The 21,787-nt window shown below is 43.5% G+C and overlaps 1 protein-coding gene across 4 annotated transcripts in view; it reads left to right on the top strand.

The window, feature by feature from the left end:
- LOC120018459 (DISP complex protein LRCH3-like) overlaps positions 1–21,787 on the top strand; it is a 78,274-nt gene that overhangs the window by 45,764 nt on the left and 10,723 nt on the right. For 3 of the 4 annotated variants that reach the window (XR_005472225.1, XM_038961677.1, XM_038961675.1), the window contains exons 7-14: positions 92–185; positions 7,029–7,161; positions 8,880–9,022; positions 9,997–10,073; positions 10,374–10,413; positions 10,678–10,830; positions 11,100–11,147; positions 19,365–19,418. Coding sequence is in view for 3 of the 4 variants with exons in the window: in XM_038961677.1 (XP_038817605.1) it covers positions 92–185; positions 7,029–7,161; positions 8,880–9,022; positions 9,997–10,073; positions 10,374–10,413; positions 10,678–10,830; positions 11,100–11,147; positions 19,365–19,418 (742 nt within the window). In the remaining variant the exon portion in view is untranslated. The remainder of the gene's footprint in view (positions 1–91; positions 186–7,028; positions 7,162–8,879; positions 9,023–9,996; positions 10,074–10,373; positions 10,414–10,677; positions 10,831–11,099; positions 11,148–19,364; positions 19,419–21,787) is intronic. The other variant, XM_038961678.1, reaches the window with a different exon arrangement.

Below are 21,787 nucleotides of genomic sequence, written 5' to 3'. Positions count from 1 at the left end.
TCAAGTGTTTGAAAGCATTTGACGTTGTGTTTTGACCCACGTCCTGTTCTCAAGGTGATCTTAAAGTTGATCTTATCTTCTGTACTCTTAGTGTGGAGGAGCTGTACCCTTGCCGGCCATACGGCGCACTGGACTCTGGCTTCAACAGTGTGGACAGTGGAGACAAGAGATGGTCAGGCAACGAGGTGAGAATGCACACACACACACACACACACACACACACACACACACAAGATGGTCAGGCAACTAGGTAAGACACACACGCACACAAGATGGTCAGGCAACTAGGTAAGACACACACAAGATGGTAAGACACACACACAAGATGGTCAGGCAACTAGGTAAGACACACACACAAGATGGTCAGGCAACTAGGTAAGACACACACACAAGATGGTAAGACACACACACACAAGATGGTCAGGCAACTAGGTAAGATGCACACACACAAGATGGTAAGACACACACACAAGATGGTCAGGAAACTAGGTAAGGCACACACACACACAACATGGTCAGGCAACTAGGTAAGGCACAAACATACAAGATGGTAATACACACACACACACAAGATGGTCAGGCAACTAGGTAAGACACACACACACACACACACACACACACACACACACACACACACAAGATGGTCTGGCAACTATGTAAGACACACCCACAAGATGGTCAGGCAACTAGGTAAAGCACACACACACACAAGATGGTCAGGCAACTAGGTAAGACACACACACACACACACACACACAACATGGTCAGGCAACTAGGTAAGGCACACACACACACAAGATGGTCAGGCAACTAGGTAAGACACAAACATACAAGATGGTAAGACACACACACAAGATGGTCAGACAACTAAGTAAGACACACACACACAAGATGGTCAGGCAACTAGGTAAGACACACACACAAGATGGTAAGACACACACTCAAGATGGTCAGGCAACTAGGTAAGACACACACACAAGATGGTAAGACACACACACAATAATGTCAGGCAACTAGTTAAGACACACACACACACACACACAGAAGATGGTCAGGCAACTATGTAAGACACACACACAAGATGGTCAGGCAACTAGTTAAAGCACACACACACACACAATATGGTCAGGAAACTAGGTAAGGCACACACACAAGATGGTCAGGCAACAAGGTAAGACACAAACATACAAGATGGTCAGGCAACAAGGTAAGACACAAACATACAAGATGGTCAGGCAACTAGGTAAGACAAACACACACACTCACACGATGGTCAGGCAACTAGGTAAGACACAAACATACAAGATGGTAAGACACACACACAAGATGGTCAGGCAACTAGGTAAGGCACACACACACACACACACAACATGGTAAGGCAACTAGGTAAGGCACACACACACAAGATGGTCAGGCAACTAGGTAAGACACAAACATACAAGATGGTAAGACACACACACACACACACACACACACAAGATGGTCAGGCAACTAGGTAAGACACACACACACACACAAGATGGTCAGGCAACTAGGTAAGACACATACACACACACACAAGATGGTCAGGCAACTAGGTAAGACACACACACAAGATGGTAAGACACACACTCAAGATGGTCAGGCAACTAGGTAAGACACACACACACTCACACGATGGTCAGGCAACTAGGTAAGACACACACACAAGATGGTCAGGCAACTAGGTAAGACACACACACACAAGATGGTCAGGCAACTAGGTAAGACACACACACACAAGATGGTCAGGCAACTAGGTAAGACACACACACACAAGATGGTCAGGCAACTAGGTAAGACACACACACACACAAGATGGTCAGGCAACTAGGTAAGACACACACAAGATGGTCAGGCAACTAGGTAAGACACACACACACACACGATGGTCAGGCAAATAGGTAAGACACACACACACACACACACACACACACACACAAGATGGTCAGGCAACTAGGTAAGACACACACACACACACAAGATGGTCAGGCAACTAGGTAAGACACACACACACACACACACATAAGATGGTCAGGCAACTAGGTAAGACACACACACACAAGATGGTCAGACAACTAGGTAAGACACACACACACACAAGATGGTCAGGCAACTAGGTAAGGCACACACACACGATGGTCAGGCAACTAGGTAAGGCACACACACACACAATGGTCAGGCAACTAGGTAAGGCACACACAAGGTGGTCAGGCAACTAGGTAAGAAACACACAAGATGGTCAGGCAACTAGGTAAGAAACACATAAGATGGTCAGGCAACTAGGCAAGAAACACACACACACACCCAAGATAGTCAGGCAACCAGGTAAGGCACACACACACACACAAGATGGTCAGGCAACTAGGTAAGACACCGACACACACACAAGATGGTCAGGCAACTAGGTAAGACACACACACACACAAGATGGTCAGGCAACTAGGTAAGACACACACAAGATGGTCAGGCAACTAGGTAAGACACACACACACACACGATGGTCAGGCAAATAGGTAAGACACACACACACACACACACACACACACACACACACACACACAAGATGGTCAGGCAACTAGGTAAGACACACACACACACACAAGATGGTCAGGCAACTAGGTAAGACACACACACACACACACACACATAAGATGGTCAGGCAACTAGGTAAGACACACACACACAAGATGGTCAGACAACTAGGTAAGACACACACACACACAAGATGGTCAGGCAACTAGGTAAGGCACACACACACGATGGTCAGGCAACTAGGTAAGGCACACACACACACAATGGTCAGGCAACTAGGTAAGGCACACACAAGGTGGTCAGGCAACTAGGTAAGAAACACACAAGATGGTCAGGCAACTAGGTAAGAAACACATAAGATGGTCAGGCAACTAGGCAAGAAACACACACACACACCCAAGATAGTCAGGCAACCAGGTAAGGCACACACACACACACAAGATGGTCAGGCAACTAGGTAAGACACCGACACACACACAAGATGGTCAGGCAACTAGGTAAGACACACCCACAAGATGGTCAGGCAACTAGGTAAGACACACACACACACACACAAGATGGTCAGGCAACTAGGTAAGACACACATGATGGTCAGGCAACTAGGTAAGGCACACACACACACAAGATGGTCAGGCAACTAGGTAAGACACACACAAGGTGGTCAGGCAACTAGGTAAGAAACACACACACACACACAAGATGGTCAGGCAACTAGGTAAGACACACAAGATGGTGAGGCAACTAGGTAAGAAACACACAAGATGGTCAGGCAACTAGGTAAGACACCGACACACACACAAGATGGTCAGGCAACTAGGTAAGGCACACACACACACAAGATGGTCAGGCAACTAGGTAAGACACCGACACACACACAAGATGGTCAGGCAACTAGGTAAGGCACACACACACACACACACACACCAGATGGTCAGGCAACTAGGTAAGGCACACACACACGGTTAGGCACTTGGGTAAGATTAGAAGTAACTCTGGGTCCTCCTAGTAATTTTTGGGTTGTGTAACTTCGTAAAAAAAATATTTAATAATTTCTTATACTAACTAGGGGTTAAATAAAGAGTACTATAGTTAGTGCCAATGAAGTGAAGCTTGTTGTGTGCATCAGGTAGGGACAATTAAATGCACGTCTCTAGAAATGTCTAGAAATGTTTTAACAATTTACGTTTTTATGTATCTTTCTATGGGTAACAGGATTGACGTGTTTATGCTCAACCTGCTCAGTTATCCACCACAAAACACCAGAAAATGGCCAAAAAGAGTAGAACCAGCTCACCTGCTTTTACTCTGTGATTTGACTATTAGATGTTCAATGTTTATAAAAATGTATGGTTTCACCAAATTAAAACGAGAGTTCAGTTCACGTAACGGGGTTGACCTTAAAGTGGAACTGACAGCATTTTAGCCACATGAAATCTTATTAAAATCTGTTAAATTACACCCCCATGTAGAATGAAAAAAATAGCATTATTTTTTTGGGACATGCAAGCGCTTAGATTTTCATTAATTTTCATTAATTCTTAGAATGTTTGGGAATTACATATACCAAGGTATTTGTGAAAATTCTATAGCAATATAGAGTGGGAAAGCGGCCAAGCGTTTGGACAATTAATAGACACTGCAGTAAATAAGTACCGGAGTCAACGCAGACCGGTGCGCCATAGCCAATCAGAGCTGCAGTAGCCCTTTATGCAAATAAGCCATTTGCCATACAGGCCTGCCATCATTCACTTTGAACTGGACTGTGTTTTTACAGACAGTAGCAACAGCGCAACTTTAGATCATTAGAATGCATTCGCCAAAAGCCACAAAATACACCTGAATGGATTTCTGCAAATACCAGGGGAGTCCTCTTACATTTGACAACTTTACAGTCCTTTTGAACAAACAACCATGAAAAAGTAGTCTCTCTCTCTCTGTCAATTATGTACGTCAACAACAATACGATTAACAACTAATGCTAGCCAGATCAAGATGAGCTAAAATCTAACAAAGGAACATTAGATAAACCCTCTCAAACTGTTTCAGCTAGTTGGCCGTCAAAATGTCACTGAGCTGCCGCTTTCAAGGAGCGGGACTCTATGAAATCCCGCTATGCCCTCCGACGAACCGTCAAACAGGCAAAGCTTCAATACAGGACTAAGTTCGAATCGTACTACACCGGTTCCGACGCTCGTCGGATGTGGAAGGGCTTGAAAACTATTAGGGAAGCACAGCCGAGAGTTGCCCAGTGACACGAGTCTACCAGACGAGCTAAATAACTTCTATGTTCGCTTCAAGGCAAGTAACACTGAAACATGCATGAGAGCATCAGCTGTTCCGTACGACTGTGTGATCATGCTCTCCGTAGCTGATGTAAGACCTCGACAGGTCAACATTCACAAGGCTGCTGGGCCAGACGGATTACCAGGACATGTACTCTGAGCATGTGCTGACCAACTGGCAAGTGTCTTCACTGATATTTTCAACCTCTCCCTGTCCGAGTCTGTAATACCAACATGTTTCAAGCAGACAACCATAGTCCCTGTGCCCGAGAACAGGAAGGTAACCTGCCTAAATGACTACCGACCCGTAGCACTCACGCCTGTAGCCGTGAAATGCTTTGAAAGGCTGGTCATGGCTCACATCAACACCATTATCCCAGAAACCCTAGACCCACTCCAATTTGAATACCGCCCCAACAGATCCACAGATGATGCAATCTCTATTGCACTCCACACTGCCCTTTCCCACCTGGACAAAAGGAACACCTATGTGAGAATGCTATTCATTGACTACAGCTCAGTGTTCAACACCATAATGCCCTCAAAGCTCATCACTAAGCTAAGGACCCTGGAAGTAAACACCTCCCTCTGCAACTGGATCCAAGACTTCCTGATGGGGTGCCCCCAGGTGGTAAGGGTAGGTAACAACACATCCGCCACGCTGATCCTCAACACATGGGGCCCCTCAGGGGTGTGTGCTCAGGCCACTTCTGTAATCCCTGTTAACCCATGACTGCACAGCCAGGCACGACTCCAACACCATCATTAAGTTTGCCTATGACACAACAGTGGTAGGCCTGATCACCGACAACGATGAGACAGCCTATAGGGAGGAGGTCAGAGACCTGGCTGTGTGGTGCCAGGACAACAACCTCTCCCTCAACGTGATCAAGAGAAAAGAGATGATTGTGGACTACAGGAAAAGGAGGACCGAGCACGTCCCCATTCTCAACGACAGAAACAAATTAATCACTAATCACATTAAATAAATAATAATCTTCAGAAAGGACTGTCAAAGTAAGGACATCTACAATGATGGTGATTAACTTTACTGCTGGCACTAAGTAAAGCCTGTGTGTATGTTTGCTGACTCAACATTATCATGTACACCACTGCAACACTTAACAAAGAGCTAGAGTCAGTTTTAGAATGGGTGGCAACGAATAAACTAGTACTAAGCTTTATATTTGGGACAAACCATTGACTTAACCCGAAACCTCAACTAAATCTGGCAATGAATAATATGGAAATTGAGCAGACAACTGCTTGGTGTAACCCTGGATTGCAAACTGTCATGGTCAAAACGTATTGATGCAATGGTAGCTAAGATGGGGAGAAGTCTGTCCGTAATAAAGCGCTGCTCTTCTTTCTTGACATTGCTATCAACAAAATAAGTCCTACAGGCCCTACTTTTGTCACCTGGACCAGTCATATGGTCAAGTGCTACAAAGAGGGACATAGGCAAATTTACAGTTGGCCCAGAACAGAGCAACATGTCTGACCCTTAAATGAACATCAATGATGTGCATGCCAGGCTCTCCTGGCTCAAAGTAGAGAAGATATTGACTGCATCACTACATGTCTTTGTTAGAGGTATTGACAGAGGTTAGAGGTTGAACACACCCAGCTGTCTATTCAAACGACTAGCACACAGCTCAGACACCCATGCATACTAGACATGCCACAAGCGGTCCCTTCACAGTCCCCAAGTCTAGAACAGACTCCAGGAAACGTACAGTACTACACAGAGCCATGACTACATGGAACTCTTTTCCATATCAAGTTGTACATGTAGTTACACTACTGAAGGTTCCTAGTGCGTCCCAAATGACAGACCGACTGAGTTCCAAGCGGTCAAAACCATTACATTTTAAGACAGGGGTGTCTCCAAAGCTGTGTTGTCGCTAATTGTCAAAGATGCATTATGTTGCATTACAAGCTCAAAACATTTAACAAAGATGACAATTATGACAACTGTGGTTATATACATGATCTAAAATTCCATAATCATCACAGCCCTACACCACACACGTGCACACGTCAGTTATCATGAATGGAAACAAAGAGCAATCACAAAGGTTCTATGTTTGCAAGGTAGTGTAATATTTCACAGTTATGTTGAAGCTAATCTCTCCATTCATGTGTTTATTCCTCTCCCATCCATTTTCTCTTTGATTCCTTGTGTACCTACAGCCCACGGATGAGTTGTCGGACCTGCCACTGCGTGTGGCAGAGATCACCAAAGAACAGAGACAGCGGCGGGAGAGGGAGGAGCACAGGACGTCTGGCTCCCATCCTGTGACCAACGGCACATGTGAGAATCAAGGCATGTCTGTCTGTGTGTGAACTGTACTGTAGTGTATTTCCAGTATTATTCTATGGTTTTCTAGCTTGGGAACCAGTCTGTTGGTTTAGCATTTCACTCCCTGCCACTCCTTGTCATGTCAGACTGTTTGGGATATGACACGGAGTACAAGGAGTGGAATGGTAGCACAATGGGCCTGGATTTCAGTCTGATTATATTATACATCTGTGGAAATATACACTGAACAAAAATATAAATGCAACATGCCATGTTTCATGAGCAAAAATAAAAGATCCCAGAAATGTTCCATATGCACAAAAAGCTTATTTCACTCCAATTTTGTGCACAAATTAGTTTAAATCCCTTTTCGTGAGCATTTCCCCTTTGCCAAGATAATCCTTTTCACCTGACAGGTGTGGCATATCAAGCAGCTGATTAAATACCATTACACAGGTACACCTTGTGCTGGGGACATTAAAAGGCCATTCTAAAATGTGCAGTTTGTCACACAAAACATTGCCGCAGATGTCAAGTTTTGAGGGAGCGTGCAATTCGCATGCTGACTGCAGGAATGTCCTCCAGAGCTGTTGCCAGATAATTGAATGTCCATTTCTCTACCATACGCCGCCTCCAACGTCGTTTTAGAGAAATTGGCAGTACATCCAACCGGCCTCACAAACTCAGTCCCCGTGTAACCATGCCAGCCCAGGACCTCCACATCCGGCATCTTCACCTGAGACCAGCCACCCGGACAGCTGATGAAACTGTGGGTTTGCAGAAGCAAAGAATTTCTGCATAAACTGTCAGAAACCGTCTCAGGCAAGCTCATCTACGTGCTCGTCATCCTCACCATGGTCTTGACATGACTGCAGTTCGGCGTCGTAACTGACTTCAGTGGGGAAATCATCTTTGATGGCCACTGGCACGCTGGAGAAGTGTGTTCTTCACGGATTAATCCCGGTTTCAACTGTACCGGGAAGACAGCGTATGGCGTCGTGTGGGCGAGCGGTTTGCTGATGTCAATGTTGTGAACAGAGTGCCCCATGGTGGGGTGGGGTTATGGTATGGGGAGGGAAAAGAGGTCAACAAACACAATTGTATTTTATCATAGTTAATTTTAATGCACAAAGATATTGTGACGAGTTCCTGAGACCAATTGTCATGCCATTCATCCGCCCATATCACTTTATGTTTCAGCATGAAAATGCACAGCCCCATGTCGTAAGGATCTCGACACAATTACTGGAAGCTGAAAATGTCCAAGTTCTTCCATGGCCTGCATACTCACCAGACATGTCACCCATTGAGCATATTTCGATCCTCTGGGTCGATGTGTACCACAGCGTGTTCCATACTCAGCAACTTTGCACATCATTGAAGAGGAGTGGGACAACATTCCACAGGCCACAATCAACAGCTTGATCAACTCTATGCAAAGGAGATGTCGCGCTGCATGAGTCAAATGGTGGTCACACCAGATACTGACTGGTTTTCTGATCCACGCCCCTACCTTTCTCTTTTGAAGTTATCTGTGACCAACAGATGCATATCTGTATTCCCAGTCGTGAAATCCATAGATTAGAGCCTCTTGATTTTATTTTAACTGACCAATTTCCTTATGAACTGTAAATCTTTGAAGTTGTTGCATTCATATTTTTGTTCAGTGTATATTCTACATCTTTGGTCGTCTTTACTTTGAACCTGGTGGTAATCTGTCTTTCTGTTTTATCTGTCTGTAGTAGAGGGAGAGCTGGAGCAGATAGACTTTATAGACAGTTGTACGGGAGAGGAGGAAGAGGAGGGTAGGAGAGGAGAAGTAGCAGAAACCATCAGCCTCAGCTCCCAGTTCATGGCATACATCGAGCGCCGCATCACTGGAGAGGTGAGTGTGTGTGTGATATAAAATAGAATATATGCCGTTCAGCAGACTCTTTCATCCAATGGGACTTACATTTTTGTACAAGCGCCGTACTCCGCCTACTGGACCATCTGTGTGTGTGTTCATGAGTGCGCTTGTGTGTGACTGGCCCAGTGTGTACAGGACTGTATGTAGAAGGCTGCGGGCCTGTTAATCACGACAGAACAGTATGCCATGTTTAATTCGACGGAAACGGCCTCCTGAGTGGCGCACCAGTCAAAGGCACTGCATCGTAGTGTTGTGGCGTCACTACAGCCTGAGGTTCGATGACCGGGAGTCTTATAGGGCGGTGCACAATTGGCCCAGTGTCGTCCGGGTTAGGGGAGGGTTTGGTGGGTGGGCTTTACTTGGCCCATTGCGCTCTAGCATCTCCTTGTGGCGGGCCAGGTGCCTGCAAGCTGACTCCGGTCGTCAGTTGAACAGTGTTTCCTCCGACAGATTGATGCAGCTGGCTTATGGGTTAAGCGAGCGGGTGTTAAGAAGCGAGGCTTGGCGGGTCATGTTTCGAAGGACTCATGACTCGACCTTCTCCTTTCCCGAGCCCGTTGGCGTTGTAGCGATGAGACAAGATCACAATTATACATCATGAAATTGGGGAGGGAAAAAATATTATAATTCAACCGAAACTACTGTTCTGAATGACCAGTTGAAGAACCTGATTATGGTGACCAGGAAGCGATAGTGTATGGTGTGCTGCGTGAGTTTTGCAATTTGTATTGATCAGGCCACACTCCCCAAACAGGAGCAAATGTACCTCCAAAAGGCTGTTGAAGAATGGTGCGCACTGTTTTAGGGAAACGTGTCATTCAGGGCAAATCTTCACACAACATAGTAAACATTGAACCGAACTGAACGCACTCCGTGTGTGAGTGCGCGTTTGTGGTGTGTGGGGTAAGAGCGAGATCGTGGCTGGTGTATTGATGACTGTCTCTTTGTAGAGCTCTCCAGTCAAGTCCAACTCCTCCAGAGACTCAAGGACAGACGACCCGAGGCGACACAATTCTCTGCAGAACAGGTAGGAAGACGCGTGTACACACACACCCTACCTTTCTTGTAAGTTGACCTATAGCAGTGATGTATAACACTCTCACACAAACACATGAGCCCATCTCTATGGCAGATTCTCAGCCTGTGTTACTGTCGTGTCTCTGTTTGGTTTTTAACAGAACAAATTGACTTACCAAATGACTGTGCCCAACAGACCATACAATCTCCAGTCTAAATAAAGATCCCTAATCTAATCTGTATTTAGTTAGATCACACATCTAACCCCCTCCCTTCCTCCATCTGTCTCCCGCCCACCCCCCTCCCTCAGGACTGTCCATGATCCAACCTCTTCTGCCTCTCATAATCAGGTAATCCGAGTATGTCTAATGCTGTGTACAGCTTCCAATACTGATTATTACTGCGTAATTACTGCCATGTTTTTAAACTTGATGTATTGAGTCTAAATGTTGATACCGCCTCTTTTCAACTCCGCTCTTCTCTTCCTCGTTCCGCCTCCTCTCCCTCCGTTTCCCCGTATCTTCCTTCCTTCATCTTTCTCCTCTCTTGGTTTCTCTCCTCTCGCTTTGTTTCCTTCCCCTTCCTCTCTCTCCCCCCTCCCTCTCTGTGTTCAGAGAGGGGCTGGGGTTGGTGCGGGTCCGAGCGGGGCGCCGGGTGGGGGCGTGGAGCGTGTGCGGAGGATGGCCCAGTTGGCCGCCCTGCGGTACGAGGAGGAGAGGCAGAAGTCACGCTCGGTGCAGCGGGATGCCGTCATGACCTACGTCAAGGTTCCTCCGACTACTATTAATTTTTATTGTTGATTTATGTCTTGCTCTTGTATCACTGTTAGTGGTGGATTTAGTGGGGGAACGTTATTGGAGTTTACACTGATGCTGTGTATGTCTACAGTAGCCTTATGTTTAAAAATGTTAAAGTAAAAGATAAATAAGAATGGCCTCAAATGAATGACATTCTCTAGCGCTTTTTCTAAGTAGACATTTTGGATACTTTTTGAGAGCATTGTGTATGACTGAGACTGGTCTCTCGGTCTCTACAGCACAAAGTGTCTCAAAGTCCTACCAAGCTGAGTCCCACGGAGAACGAGGTGAGTCCACACACTGCGCTCTCTCTCTCTGACCTCTTTGCTCTGTGTTCTCTCACTCTAAAGGTCTCGCCATGCTGAGTTAATGTATGTGTTGGCATGAAAGGTTCTAGATATAACAACAAAAAGCATAAGTTTGAATAAAAATTCACAGGGGCTCTCCGTAAACATGACCACGCATGTTCTTCAGCGGTCACGTCCGGTGTTCATTCCCCCCATGTCATCCCCCTTTCAATTGTCCTCCATTAATCCTCCACCTCACCCCACATACATACACACACACACACACATATCCCTCTCTTTTGCTCCTATTGTGGTCACGTGCCTTCCTTCACACTCCCTCCCCTTCAGTTATACCATCACTGATTCTTGAGGGTAAAGACGAAACATCTACACGGTCATTCATCTAACACGGTCATTCAACTCGTAATTCCAATTCGGAAACTCTGGCATCTTTCTAGACTTTCCGAACGTAAATTCACTGACGTCATGATTTGAACTCGTTTTTTGAAAAGCACCGTTAGTTCTTTACAGTAACTGAACTTGCCCGTGCATGCAGGAGGGCAGACTTTAGTGTAAATACTCTACAGGGAACAATTTGGTGGTGGAGTAAATTAAATTGTATAAAGAAATGTACAGTAGCATGGATACATTTATATGTAACAGACATGTTATTCATTACACAATTTACTACAGTAGACTGCATAAAATAGATGAAGGATAAACAACATGTAAAGTCGGCTTCATAAGCAGGTCAAATCTTTCCGTCATAAAAAGCATATTCAAATCCGTAGTAGGCACTCTATTCCTCTTCCCCAAATGACATCTTGCCCACAGGGTAACTTGCCGATAGGCAGTCAATCTGTAATGACTGAAACATGCATATTGATTATTAAGTTGCCTAGTTAAATAAAATAAAAGTGCGCCCTTATTGTAAGAAATTCATGAGGTCCTTACAATAGAATGCTTATGATTGTAAAAGTAATCAGAAGTATGGTAATAAGAAAATAGCTAATTATAGATGGAATGGATTCAAGGTAGCCTACAAATAACAGACATTGAAAGTGGATTGTGTCACGATCAAAAAAATGTTTTACAATGACAGGAGCGGCAGTGGTTAGAGCGTTGGACTAGTAACCGAAAGGTTTCAAGTTCGAATCCCCGAGCTGACAAGGTAAGAATCTGTCGTTCTGCCCCTGAACAAGGCAGTTAACCCACTGTTCCTAGGCCGTCATTGAAAATAAGAATTTGTTCTTTAACTGACTTGCCTAGTTAAATAAAGGTAAAAAAATATATATATGTAAAATACAGTAACCAGCAATCAACTATCTTGTGGGCGACAAGTTATTTAGCTGGCTTGCTTTCCTAGCAAACAAACGCACTGCCTCTGAGTAGGTTTTGACGTTTATGACATCCACGTTCACCCAATCGATACACATCAAAATGATCAAACCGTGCAGTGCCAATGCGGGAAAATCTGTGATTTAGCTAGCTACTTCCTTACTAGCCAACTAGCTCTTCTAAAATGTAAACAATGCGTAGTAGCGTTACGGTACCTGCTGTTTATAGGGCGCTCCAAACCTTCTGCCCGTACATCCTTCAGGCATAGCATGGCCACCTCCAAAAGGTCTCGCTCTTCACAGAGCATGGTGAATAGCCTGTGATTAACATTACAAGGTTGTTGTCCTGGTCCACCACCGATGCCCATGTCATGTAGGGCTGCTTCTTTGCAACAGATCTACTCTGACAGTGGGCATGGCGGCGACCTACATTTTACAAGTACTTACGAGGTGTTTGGCAAAAGTCTAATATTTTGCTTTCCTGGCATTTAAAAGTTTCCTTTAGCTGTATATCGTTAAATACATACAGTGCATTCGGAAAGTATTCAGACCCCTTCCATTTTCCCACCACTTTTTGTTACATTACAGCCTTATTCTAAAATTGATGAGGAAATGTTTGAATTCAATCAATCTACACACACTACCCCTTAATGACAAAGCGAAAACGGGTTTTTAGAAATGTTTGCAATTTTTTTTACATTACCTTAATTACATAAGTATTCAGACACTTTGTTATAAGATTAGAAATTGAGCTCCGGTGTATCCTGTTTCCATTGATAATCCTTGAGTTGTTTTTACAACTTAATTGGAATCCACCTGTGGTAAATTCAATTGATTAGATATGATTTGGAAAGGCACACACCTGTCTATATAAGGTCCCACAGTTGACAGTGCATGTCAGAGCAAAAACCAAGTCATAAGGTCGAAGGAATTGTCCGTAGATCTCTGAGACAGGATTGTGTCGAGGCACAAGGCTACCAAAAAAGGATACCAAAAAATGTCTGCAGCATTGAAGGTCCCCAAGAACACTGTGGCCTCAGTCATTCTTTAGGAAGAGTCTTGATGGTTCAAAACTTCTTCCATTAGAGTTGGCCATACTGAGCAATCGGGGGAGAAAGGCCTTGGTCAGGGAGGTGATCAAAAACCCGATGTTGGCTCTGACAGAGATTCAGAGTTCCTCTGTGGAGATGGTTGTCCTCCTGGAAGGTTCTCCCATCTCTTGCAGCACTCCACCAATCAAGCCTTTATGGTAGAGTGGCCAGACAGAAGCCACTCGTCCATAGAATGGATACAAATGCAAGGCAAACTTTAATGCTGCCATCTTGACTCCCATACACAAGTATATAACTATTGCTATTAAGTGCCAAATATTTATTGGAGTGTACCATTGTACCTGAGGCATACTAATGAGGCAGCAACAGCATTTTTGACATGACCGGACAGGTAACAAAATGAACAACAGCTAACTTATCGATCAAAATAAGGTTATTTTTGGTCAAGGTTGGCTAAAAGTATACCTGTCTCATAGTTTGTGTTAGACACTGATCTAATATGACTTACTTAAATTCTATCCAAATAAAGAAATTAAAGTCCACTCTGTCCTCATCCATCCAACACCAACAAAAGGCACAAAAATGGCTATACAATCTAGCCAAAATACTTTTTGGATGTTATTTTGAGAGAGAGAGACATGCAGGTCATATTATACCATTAGGAAAAAATCTTTAAGTTTCACCCTTTTGTTAATCGTTGCTCAAAATTAACCCAATAATTCAGACACGTGGAACATGTATCATCCACAATGGGGCAAAACTAAATTCAACTAATGAGCTAAATAACATTTTAAAAAACTGAAAAATAATTGGGAATAAAATCGGATAAAGTAAGATCCCAAACAAATATTACAACCTATATTACAGAACTGCTCCTCCTGCTTCTCTCTTTTGATGCTTATTTTGTGGGTGGATGCATCAAACTGTACCTCCTATTTTTAAAGGTGGCAAAGTGGTCAATAATACTATTATGGCTTAGTGGCCCAAACACTTCACCCTCAATGGACATGGCTGCAAAACTTGCAAGCCTTTTCTGACCCTTTAACTTGCGCAACCAGGAGTGCAGCCGGCACAGTGCACTAAAGGACCTTTCACAGGAGCTGCTGCTCACAGGAATTGTGAGGACAACCTGGATGACTTCCTTCAGAGAAGGAAACATATCATCATCCAGGAGGTTATGCACAGCAGGCATATCTTTGGGAGGACATCCAGCCTCTCTTTTCCGGGCAAGGAAGTTTCTGGCCACCAACATCTCTTCTGTTTCAACATCAATACCGTAGTGCTTGGCAAACTCAGTTTAGCATGATGTATCTAGGAAGTTGTTTTGGGCTGCATGCCTGTATGCCTTTGAGCAGACCTGCATCTACAGTCAAGAATCGCTGGTCAAGCTCACAAACCATCCTGTCCAAGCAGGGGAGCAACAACTCTGTTTTCATTGTTTGTGAACATGACAATTCTGTGCCTAAACCCAAGGAGGTCCCCACCACAAAATTTTCCTTTGTTTTTCGCTTTCTTGCTGCGTCTGCCGCTGGACTTAATGGGAATTTCACAGAGTGCTTTGGTTCTGTCAAAGTTCTGTGGCAAATGCATCTGTGCGTTTGCCTATCAGTGTGTCACATACAGCTTGTTTGCCGACACAAGCTTCTGCCAGGTCTACAGTCTCTTTCTGGATGAACTTGTGTAATCCCTCAGTTATAGAAAGAAGGGACTGAAACATCAGTAGCAAATACACGGTGGAGAACTTATGAAGCTTTGCTCTCAGACCAACAGTCATGGGGGATCCAATGGTAGATAAACAATCAAAAATAGCAGTTTAAAGTGTCCAGGACTGCATTTATGGACCGCAGCTGGCATGCCCAGCGAGTGTTTAAGAGCTGTACAAGTTCAGCTGATGCTATTCCAAGTTTGGCCTGGGCTTCTTTGAACTTGTGGTGTTTAACGAGGGATGTACTGAAAAACGAATACACATTCTCCAAGAAACTGAAAAACTCAGCAGCCGCCGGAACAGCCCTGCAACTATGACACAACACCAAATTAAGCTCATGAAATTAGCAATGTACATAAATTGCCTCCGGATGCAGCATTCTGACATGTGCTTGCACACCTCCTTTGAACCCACTCATGACAGCTGCACCATCATAGGTCTTTGCAATGAACTTTAGGCCTGCTACCCCTCTCATTTGGAGTTGCTATTGCAAGTCATTTGCTATCGATTGGGCATCAAAATGACTTGATTTCTGCTAGTGCTAGTAAACGCTTCTTAACTGTCCCCTCTGTCACATACCTAACACACAGAGCCAACTGTTCAAACTGCCCTTCCCTGGCCTCATCTGCCATAATGGCATACATTCCAGACTTTGACATCTCAGAGACCATGGTGTCCATAATCTCTTGAGCACAGCTTTCGATCATGTCATTCTGAGATTCTGGAGAGAGATACATCGCATTTGATGGAGTATTGTACCTTTGCAGGAAAGGGTCAAACTCCTTCAAAAGCTCCATACATTCAAGAGTTCCATCTATTTGTGCTTTCATTAGATTCATCATTGGCACGGAAAGAGTCCATCTTCCTAACATTGAGGTGACCGCCACAATTCTCCTCAGATACTCCCTTCTCTCTGCAATATCACAAGCATGGGCAGATGTTAAAATCTGAGCAATGTTCTCATGACTGCTAGTTGCCTGGTAGCTTTGCCATGCCACAACACTGTCTGTGTGGTTGTGCCATTTCATGTTTACCAAAGATAAACAAAGCTTTTTCCAATTTTTGCAGCCATTACTGACAAAATAATCAAATTGAATGTTTTTGCCAAAAACTCTACATAGAAAGCTGCAATACTCTACCTAATTGTGTTTCTTAAACCAGCAGTGCTGAAATGCTCTTTTCTGTGTACCAAAACTTAAGTGTGGGTAGCTATTCAGCTTCACTTGTCTGGGCCCAGTGTCTAAATTGCTCTCATTTCTGGAAGGATATGGTGCAGCGGCTTAATTACTTTCTTTCTCTGGATCTTTTGTTGTCCCTCCCTGTCTGGATCGGTTTGTTGTCCCGCTCTCTGGATCTGTGTGTTGTCCCTCTCTCTGGATCTGCTTGCTGTTCTTCTCGCTCTGGATCTGCTTCTTGTCTCTCTTTCTCTGGGCATGGTTGCTCTCTCTCACTTATACAGCTCGCATGTTGATCTCTGCCTTGCATAGAAGCCTCTCTTTCTGCATGACCCTTTAAGATAACATGAACATAATTTATTTATGCTTAACAAAAGTAAGACCTGCTGTCACATGCTGTACACATTTAACTGAAAGCTTAAACATCTACTTGATTTTTTTTATCACTAACCTTCATCAGACATGCTCCATCAGCTCTGTCAGCCTCCAGCTTCTTTCCGTCATTCTTGTCTGCTGTGTTTTGACATGTATTGTTATTAAACTCATATTTACAATAACTCAAGGCTTAATAGGTGATTAACCTCTACAGGATTGGTGGGTCCCCCTCTGGACTGTTGAGCTAACGTTAGGGTACTGCGATTAGCATGAGGTTGTAAGTAACAAGAACATTTTCCAGGACATAGACATATCTGATATGGGCAGAAAGCTTACATTCTTGTTAATCTAACTGCACTGTCCAATTTACAGTAGCTATTACAGTGAAATAATGCCATGCTATTGTTTGAGAAGAGTGCACAGTTATGAACTTGAAAAGTGATTAATAAACCAATTAGGCACATTTGGGCACTCTTGATACAACATTTTGAACAGAAATGCAATGGTTCATTGGAACAGTCTAAAACTGCACATACACTGATGCCATCTAGTGGCCTAAATCTAAATTGCGCCTGGGCTGGAATAATACATTATTATTCACTTGCATTTCAAAGACGATGGTACTAAAAAAAATTACGCTTTTTTCTCTTCTTTATATTATCTTTTACCAGATCTAACGTGTTATACTTGGGGCGGCAGGTAGCCTAGTGGTTAGAGCATTGAACTAGTAACCAGAAGGTTGCAAGATCGAATCCCCGAGCTAAAAATCTGTCGTTCTGCCACTGCCCCACTGTTCCTAGGCCGTCATTGAAAATAAGAATTTGTTCTAAACTGACTTGCCTAGTTAAATAAAGGTTAAAACATTTATATTCTCCTACAGTCATTTCACATTTCCACAAACTTCAAAGTGTCTCCTTTCAAATAATATCAAGAATATGCATATCCTCGCTTCAGGGCCTAAGCTACAGGCAGTTAGATTTGGGTATGTCATTTTAGGCGAAAATTAGGGGGGAAAGGGTCTGATCCTTCAGAGGTTAAGCACACACACAGCCACTCCATTGAATAGCAGGCTAATGTTACTGATTGCTTTGCACTGCTTGCAGTTAGCTGCTGATTTCTTCTAAACCACTCATTGTTAAATTTGCGATTTCCAACGTGTTGTGTAATGTTAATGTCCAATAGCCGATGAGTACCAATACGTTTTAGCTGTCATTTCTCTTCATTATTTCTCTTCATATGACAAGGATTTGCCAGTAGATTGTTGACTTGATTTATGATGACTGCTAGCTAAGACTTTGAAAGTAAGATGTTGACATGATCAGTCCAATTAAAGCTACTGTCGATATAACGTGATTTGATGTCATTCTATGTGTTGCCAATGACCTTTTTGGATGGACACTTCTAATATACATTTTCTAGCTCTAACCTTAGACTTGTACTGTCCCATGAGTGATAAAAAAAATGAATCTACGCAACGCTCTGTATTTTCTGCTGGCTTGCCCCACCACCACAGAAAGCACTGAGCTAGGCTGAAACACCTGCATTTTGGAGCTGCCTTACTCATGAAAACAAAAATGAGACTTAGTTTGTATGCTGCTTTATGAACTCAATGAATGTTTATTTTTTATTTTTTACATTGTTTGCTGACTGATGTGGCAGGTATTAATGCCAAAATAACAAGCAAATCAGCCCCACATGCCCTGAATGACAGGTCGCCACTGGATACATTATACATTTCATAAACTGTTGCACCTACAAACTTATTCAGTCCGAAAGGTGGCAAGTCTAATGCTCATTTTATGGACGCTGTGGACTCGTATTAATCCGACGTCTAGAATTTGAGCTAGGTTTGGGGAAAAATAGTCTGACGACCCTAATGCTAACAACGGTCAAAAATCCGGTATAGTGGTTCCCGCCAACGGCCAGACAAATCATGACAAGAGGCGGGGGAGTGTGTTGTGTACCGCCAAACAGGTTAATTTGCAAATTTTCATCGACATTGGTGTCATATTGGTTTAGATATGATGGTAGGGGAATTTGAATGTAACATTGAGCTTCAACCAATGCATATTCTATAACCCAATAATATTAGTGCACATCAAGACAAAAAAAACATCTGAATTCTGGAGCCCTATAGTGACAGTAAAATAGAACAAAAGTAGCTTAATTGTCAACCCAAAATTCCTGACAATAACTGGTTTAGGGTTGTGTATCAAAGTATTTTTTATCATGCATTCCTGCTTGGACATGTTAGATGTAATAACTTATTTATTGAATACCATCTCTGTAGTCTATGACACTTCTTAATAAAGCTTTGTAAAGGACTTTTTATAATGACTTAATAAGGTGCTGACTCAAATGTATTCTATTGTGGGACGCTGCACAATTCTTTTGGGGGGGTGCCACCAAATCATGTGCTGGTGCCACCAACTGAAAATGTTTGTGCCACCAGGGGTTAAATGTTAGTCTAGAGCCCTGGCTATATATCCTAGCTATCTCCCCCTCACCCCCTCTCCATCCTCACTTCCTGTGTGTTCTGTCCTCATTCCCTCTCTTCCACTCCTCCCTGCCAGAACGCGTACCCCTCCAGGCGTTCCACCCACACGGACGACTCAGCCCTCTTCATGGTAAGGCGCCATGGCTGTGCTCCCATTCTCTTCTTCCCTTCTTCGCCAACAAGTGTGCACTACTTCACTCTTTCTCCACTAATATAAAACAGTTGTCAATTTAGGTTTTGACATCAACAAATTACCTTCAACTCATTCCATTTTCATCTCTTATCAAAATGAAAAGAAACCAATAAATACATTTACTCAATAAACATTTCTTTTTCAAGGTATCTTTATCAAAAACTTTTATCATTCCATACAATAATCTGTCATGTTAATTTAGAAATAATACTTGGCGACCCCATCTGCAGTTCCCGGTCGGCCACACAAGGGGTCTCGACCCAGGCTTTGAATAACACTGTTTTAAAAAGGAGCAACTGGGGAAAGAAATATGGTAGCCCATGGCATGCTTACACCAATCTAATGATGTTCTGGGGGAATAAAAAATAATTTAAAAAACATTATTTCAACAAAAATTATTCTTTATGCTTTTCAACCCTTGTGGTGGAGTAAACAAGTGCCCACTTTAGGAAAACAGTAGGAAATGGGAACACGACCTGTGTGTCACCTGCTCTCTATCCATCCTCTACCCACCTGTCAACACCCAATAACCTTTTCATAGTCCTCCCCCTACATCTCTAACTAGTCATCAATGGTTAGATTGACACTCTTGTCTACTGTTTGGTTATATAGCTAAACACATTCACACTATAATGAATCTATAGACTTACAGGTAACTGCCCCAAAAAAAGGAAACGCAAGTAAATGAGGGATACAAAGTATATTGAAAGCAGGTGCCTCCACACACGTGTGGTTCCTGAGTTAATTAAGCAATTAACATCCCATCATGCTTAGGGTCATGTATAAAAATGCCCAGTTGCCCATTATTTTGGCTACCATGGTTAGATGAGATCTAGATGACTTTGAAAGAGGGGTATCAAAGAGCATACAGGGTTTAAAGGGTGTTTATCTCAGTCACCAGATCTCAACCCAATTGATCACTTATGGGAGATTCTGTAGCGGCACCTAAGACAGCGTTTTCCACCACCATCAACAAAACACCAAATGATGGATTTTCTCATAGAATAATGATACTCATCCCTCCAATAGAGTTGTAGACACTTGTCGATTCTATGCCAAGTCACATTGAAGCTGTTCTGGCGGCTCGTGGTGCCCCAACGCCCTATTAAGACACTTTATTTTGGTGTTTCCTTTATTTTGGCAGTTACCTGTTTCGTCATATGCCTGTGTGGAAATGTGGTCTTTCTGATTGCATCTAACAATCTTTTGGTCAGTGAGCGATGCGTTCCGCCATTCACTGCCACTGTAAAAGAAGTGGCGTTTGACAACATTAACTGGGTCGTGTTCATTACGCACCAAATGGAAGAAAGCAGATTGAACTTCCATGTGGGACTAGGATAAAACGCAAATTTTCATTTTCTGTCAAGTGCCCTAATGAACACAACTCTGGGTATTAACCTTTTTCACAGTAACGTTCCTCCGACCCAAACTGTACCCCTCTGGCTCGCGTACTCTGAGCAGAGTACGGTGTAACCCAAGGATCAGCCTGCTTTTGTTACACATGGCTTATTTACAGCCTGGTTTGGCGGGACTTGTCGCGCTAACCATGCCCCTCAGCTCACTTAAAATGTATATTTTACTAAAAAAAAACTTTTAGTTCGAGCACTTTCATTACAGTGCTTCGTCTTGAAAAGTTAAACTGTTGACATGCACATTTTGTGACTGTCAACAGTAGACTAATGAACAAAATACACAAGTATTTTTTTGTATAATGTCCCTTTTTAAAAGGGGCCTGGCACCAGATACGTAATCGGGTGCATGGAAGGAAATGGAAATATCTACACCAGCATGGTATGGTTTGGGTCAGCACGGTAGTGTGAAAATGCTGTTATTTTAGTTATGAGATGACCTGCTGCTTGGTTCTGGGTTTCAGCTGGCTGTCGGAATCCTTGCCTGTCCCGATGCTTTCTAACTCTAAACTTTTTTGCACTAACATGTTCCAGAGACAGTGGTTGTGTCCCAAATGGCATCCTATTCCATATATAGTACACTACATTTTACCAACGCCCGTAGGGCACAACAAATAGGTCCGTTTTTCCTGGTGCATTGTAACCAGCTTCCACCTGTCCTGGCTTAACCCCTCTTCTCCTCCTTCTCTTCTTTCTCTTCTGATTCCCCTCTTTCTGTGTTTATTTTCTGTCTCTCTCTCTCCCTTCTCCGGCTGGTTCACTGTTAGAGCGAGTACCAGCCTCGCATGGTGTTTGAGGTAGACACTGACACCAACACCATAAAGAGGAAGCCTGGCACTCACAAGCAGGTGAAACACACTTTTGGTTACAGTACTACACACACACACACATTTGACT

Source organism: Salvelinus namaycush, chromosome 23 (assembly GCF_016432855.1).
Source record: "Salvelinus namaycush isolate Seneca chromosome 23, SaNama_1.0, whole genome shotgun sequence".
In the NCBI taxonomy this organism is placed as follows: domain Eukaryota; kingdom Metazoa; phylum Chordata; class Actinopteri; order Salmoniformes; family Salmonidae; genus Salvelinus; species Salvelinus namaycush.
Note: the sequence above shows the minus strand (reverse complement) of the source record. Positions and strands in the feature narration are given on the sequence as shown.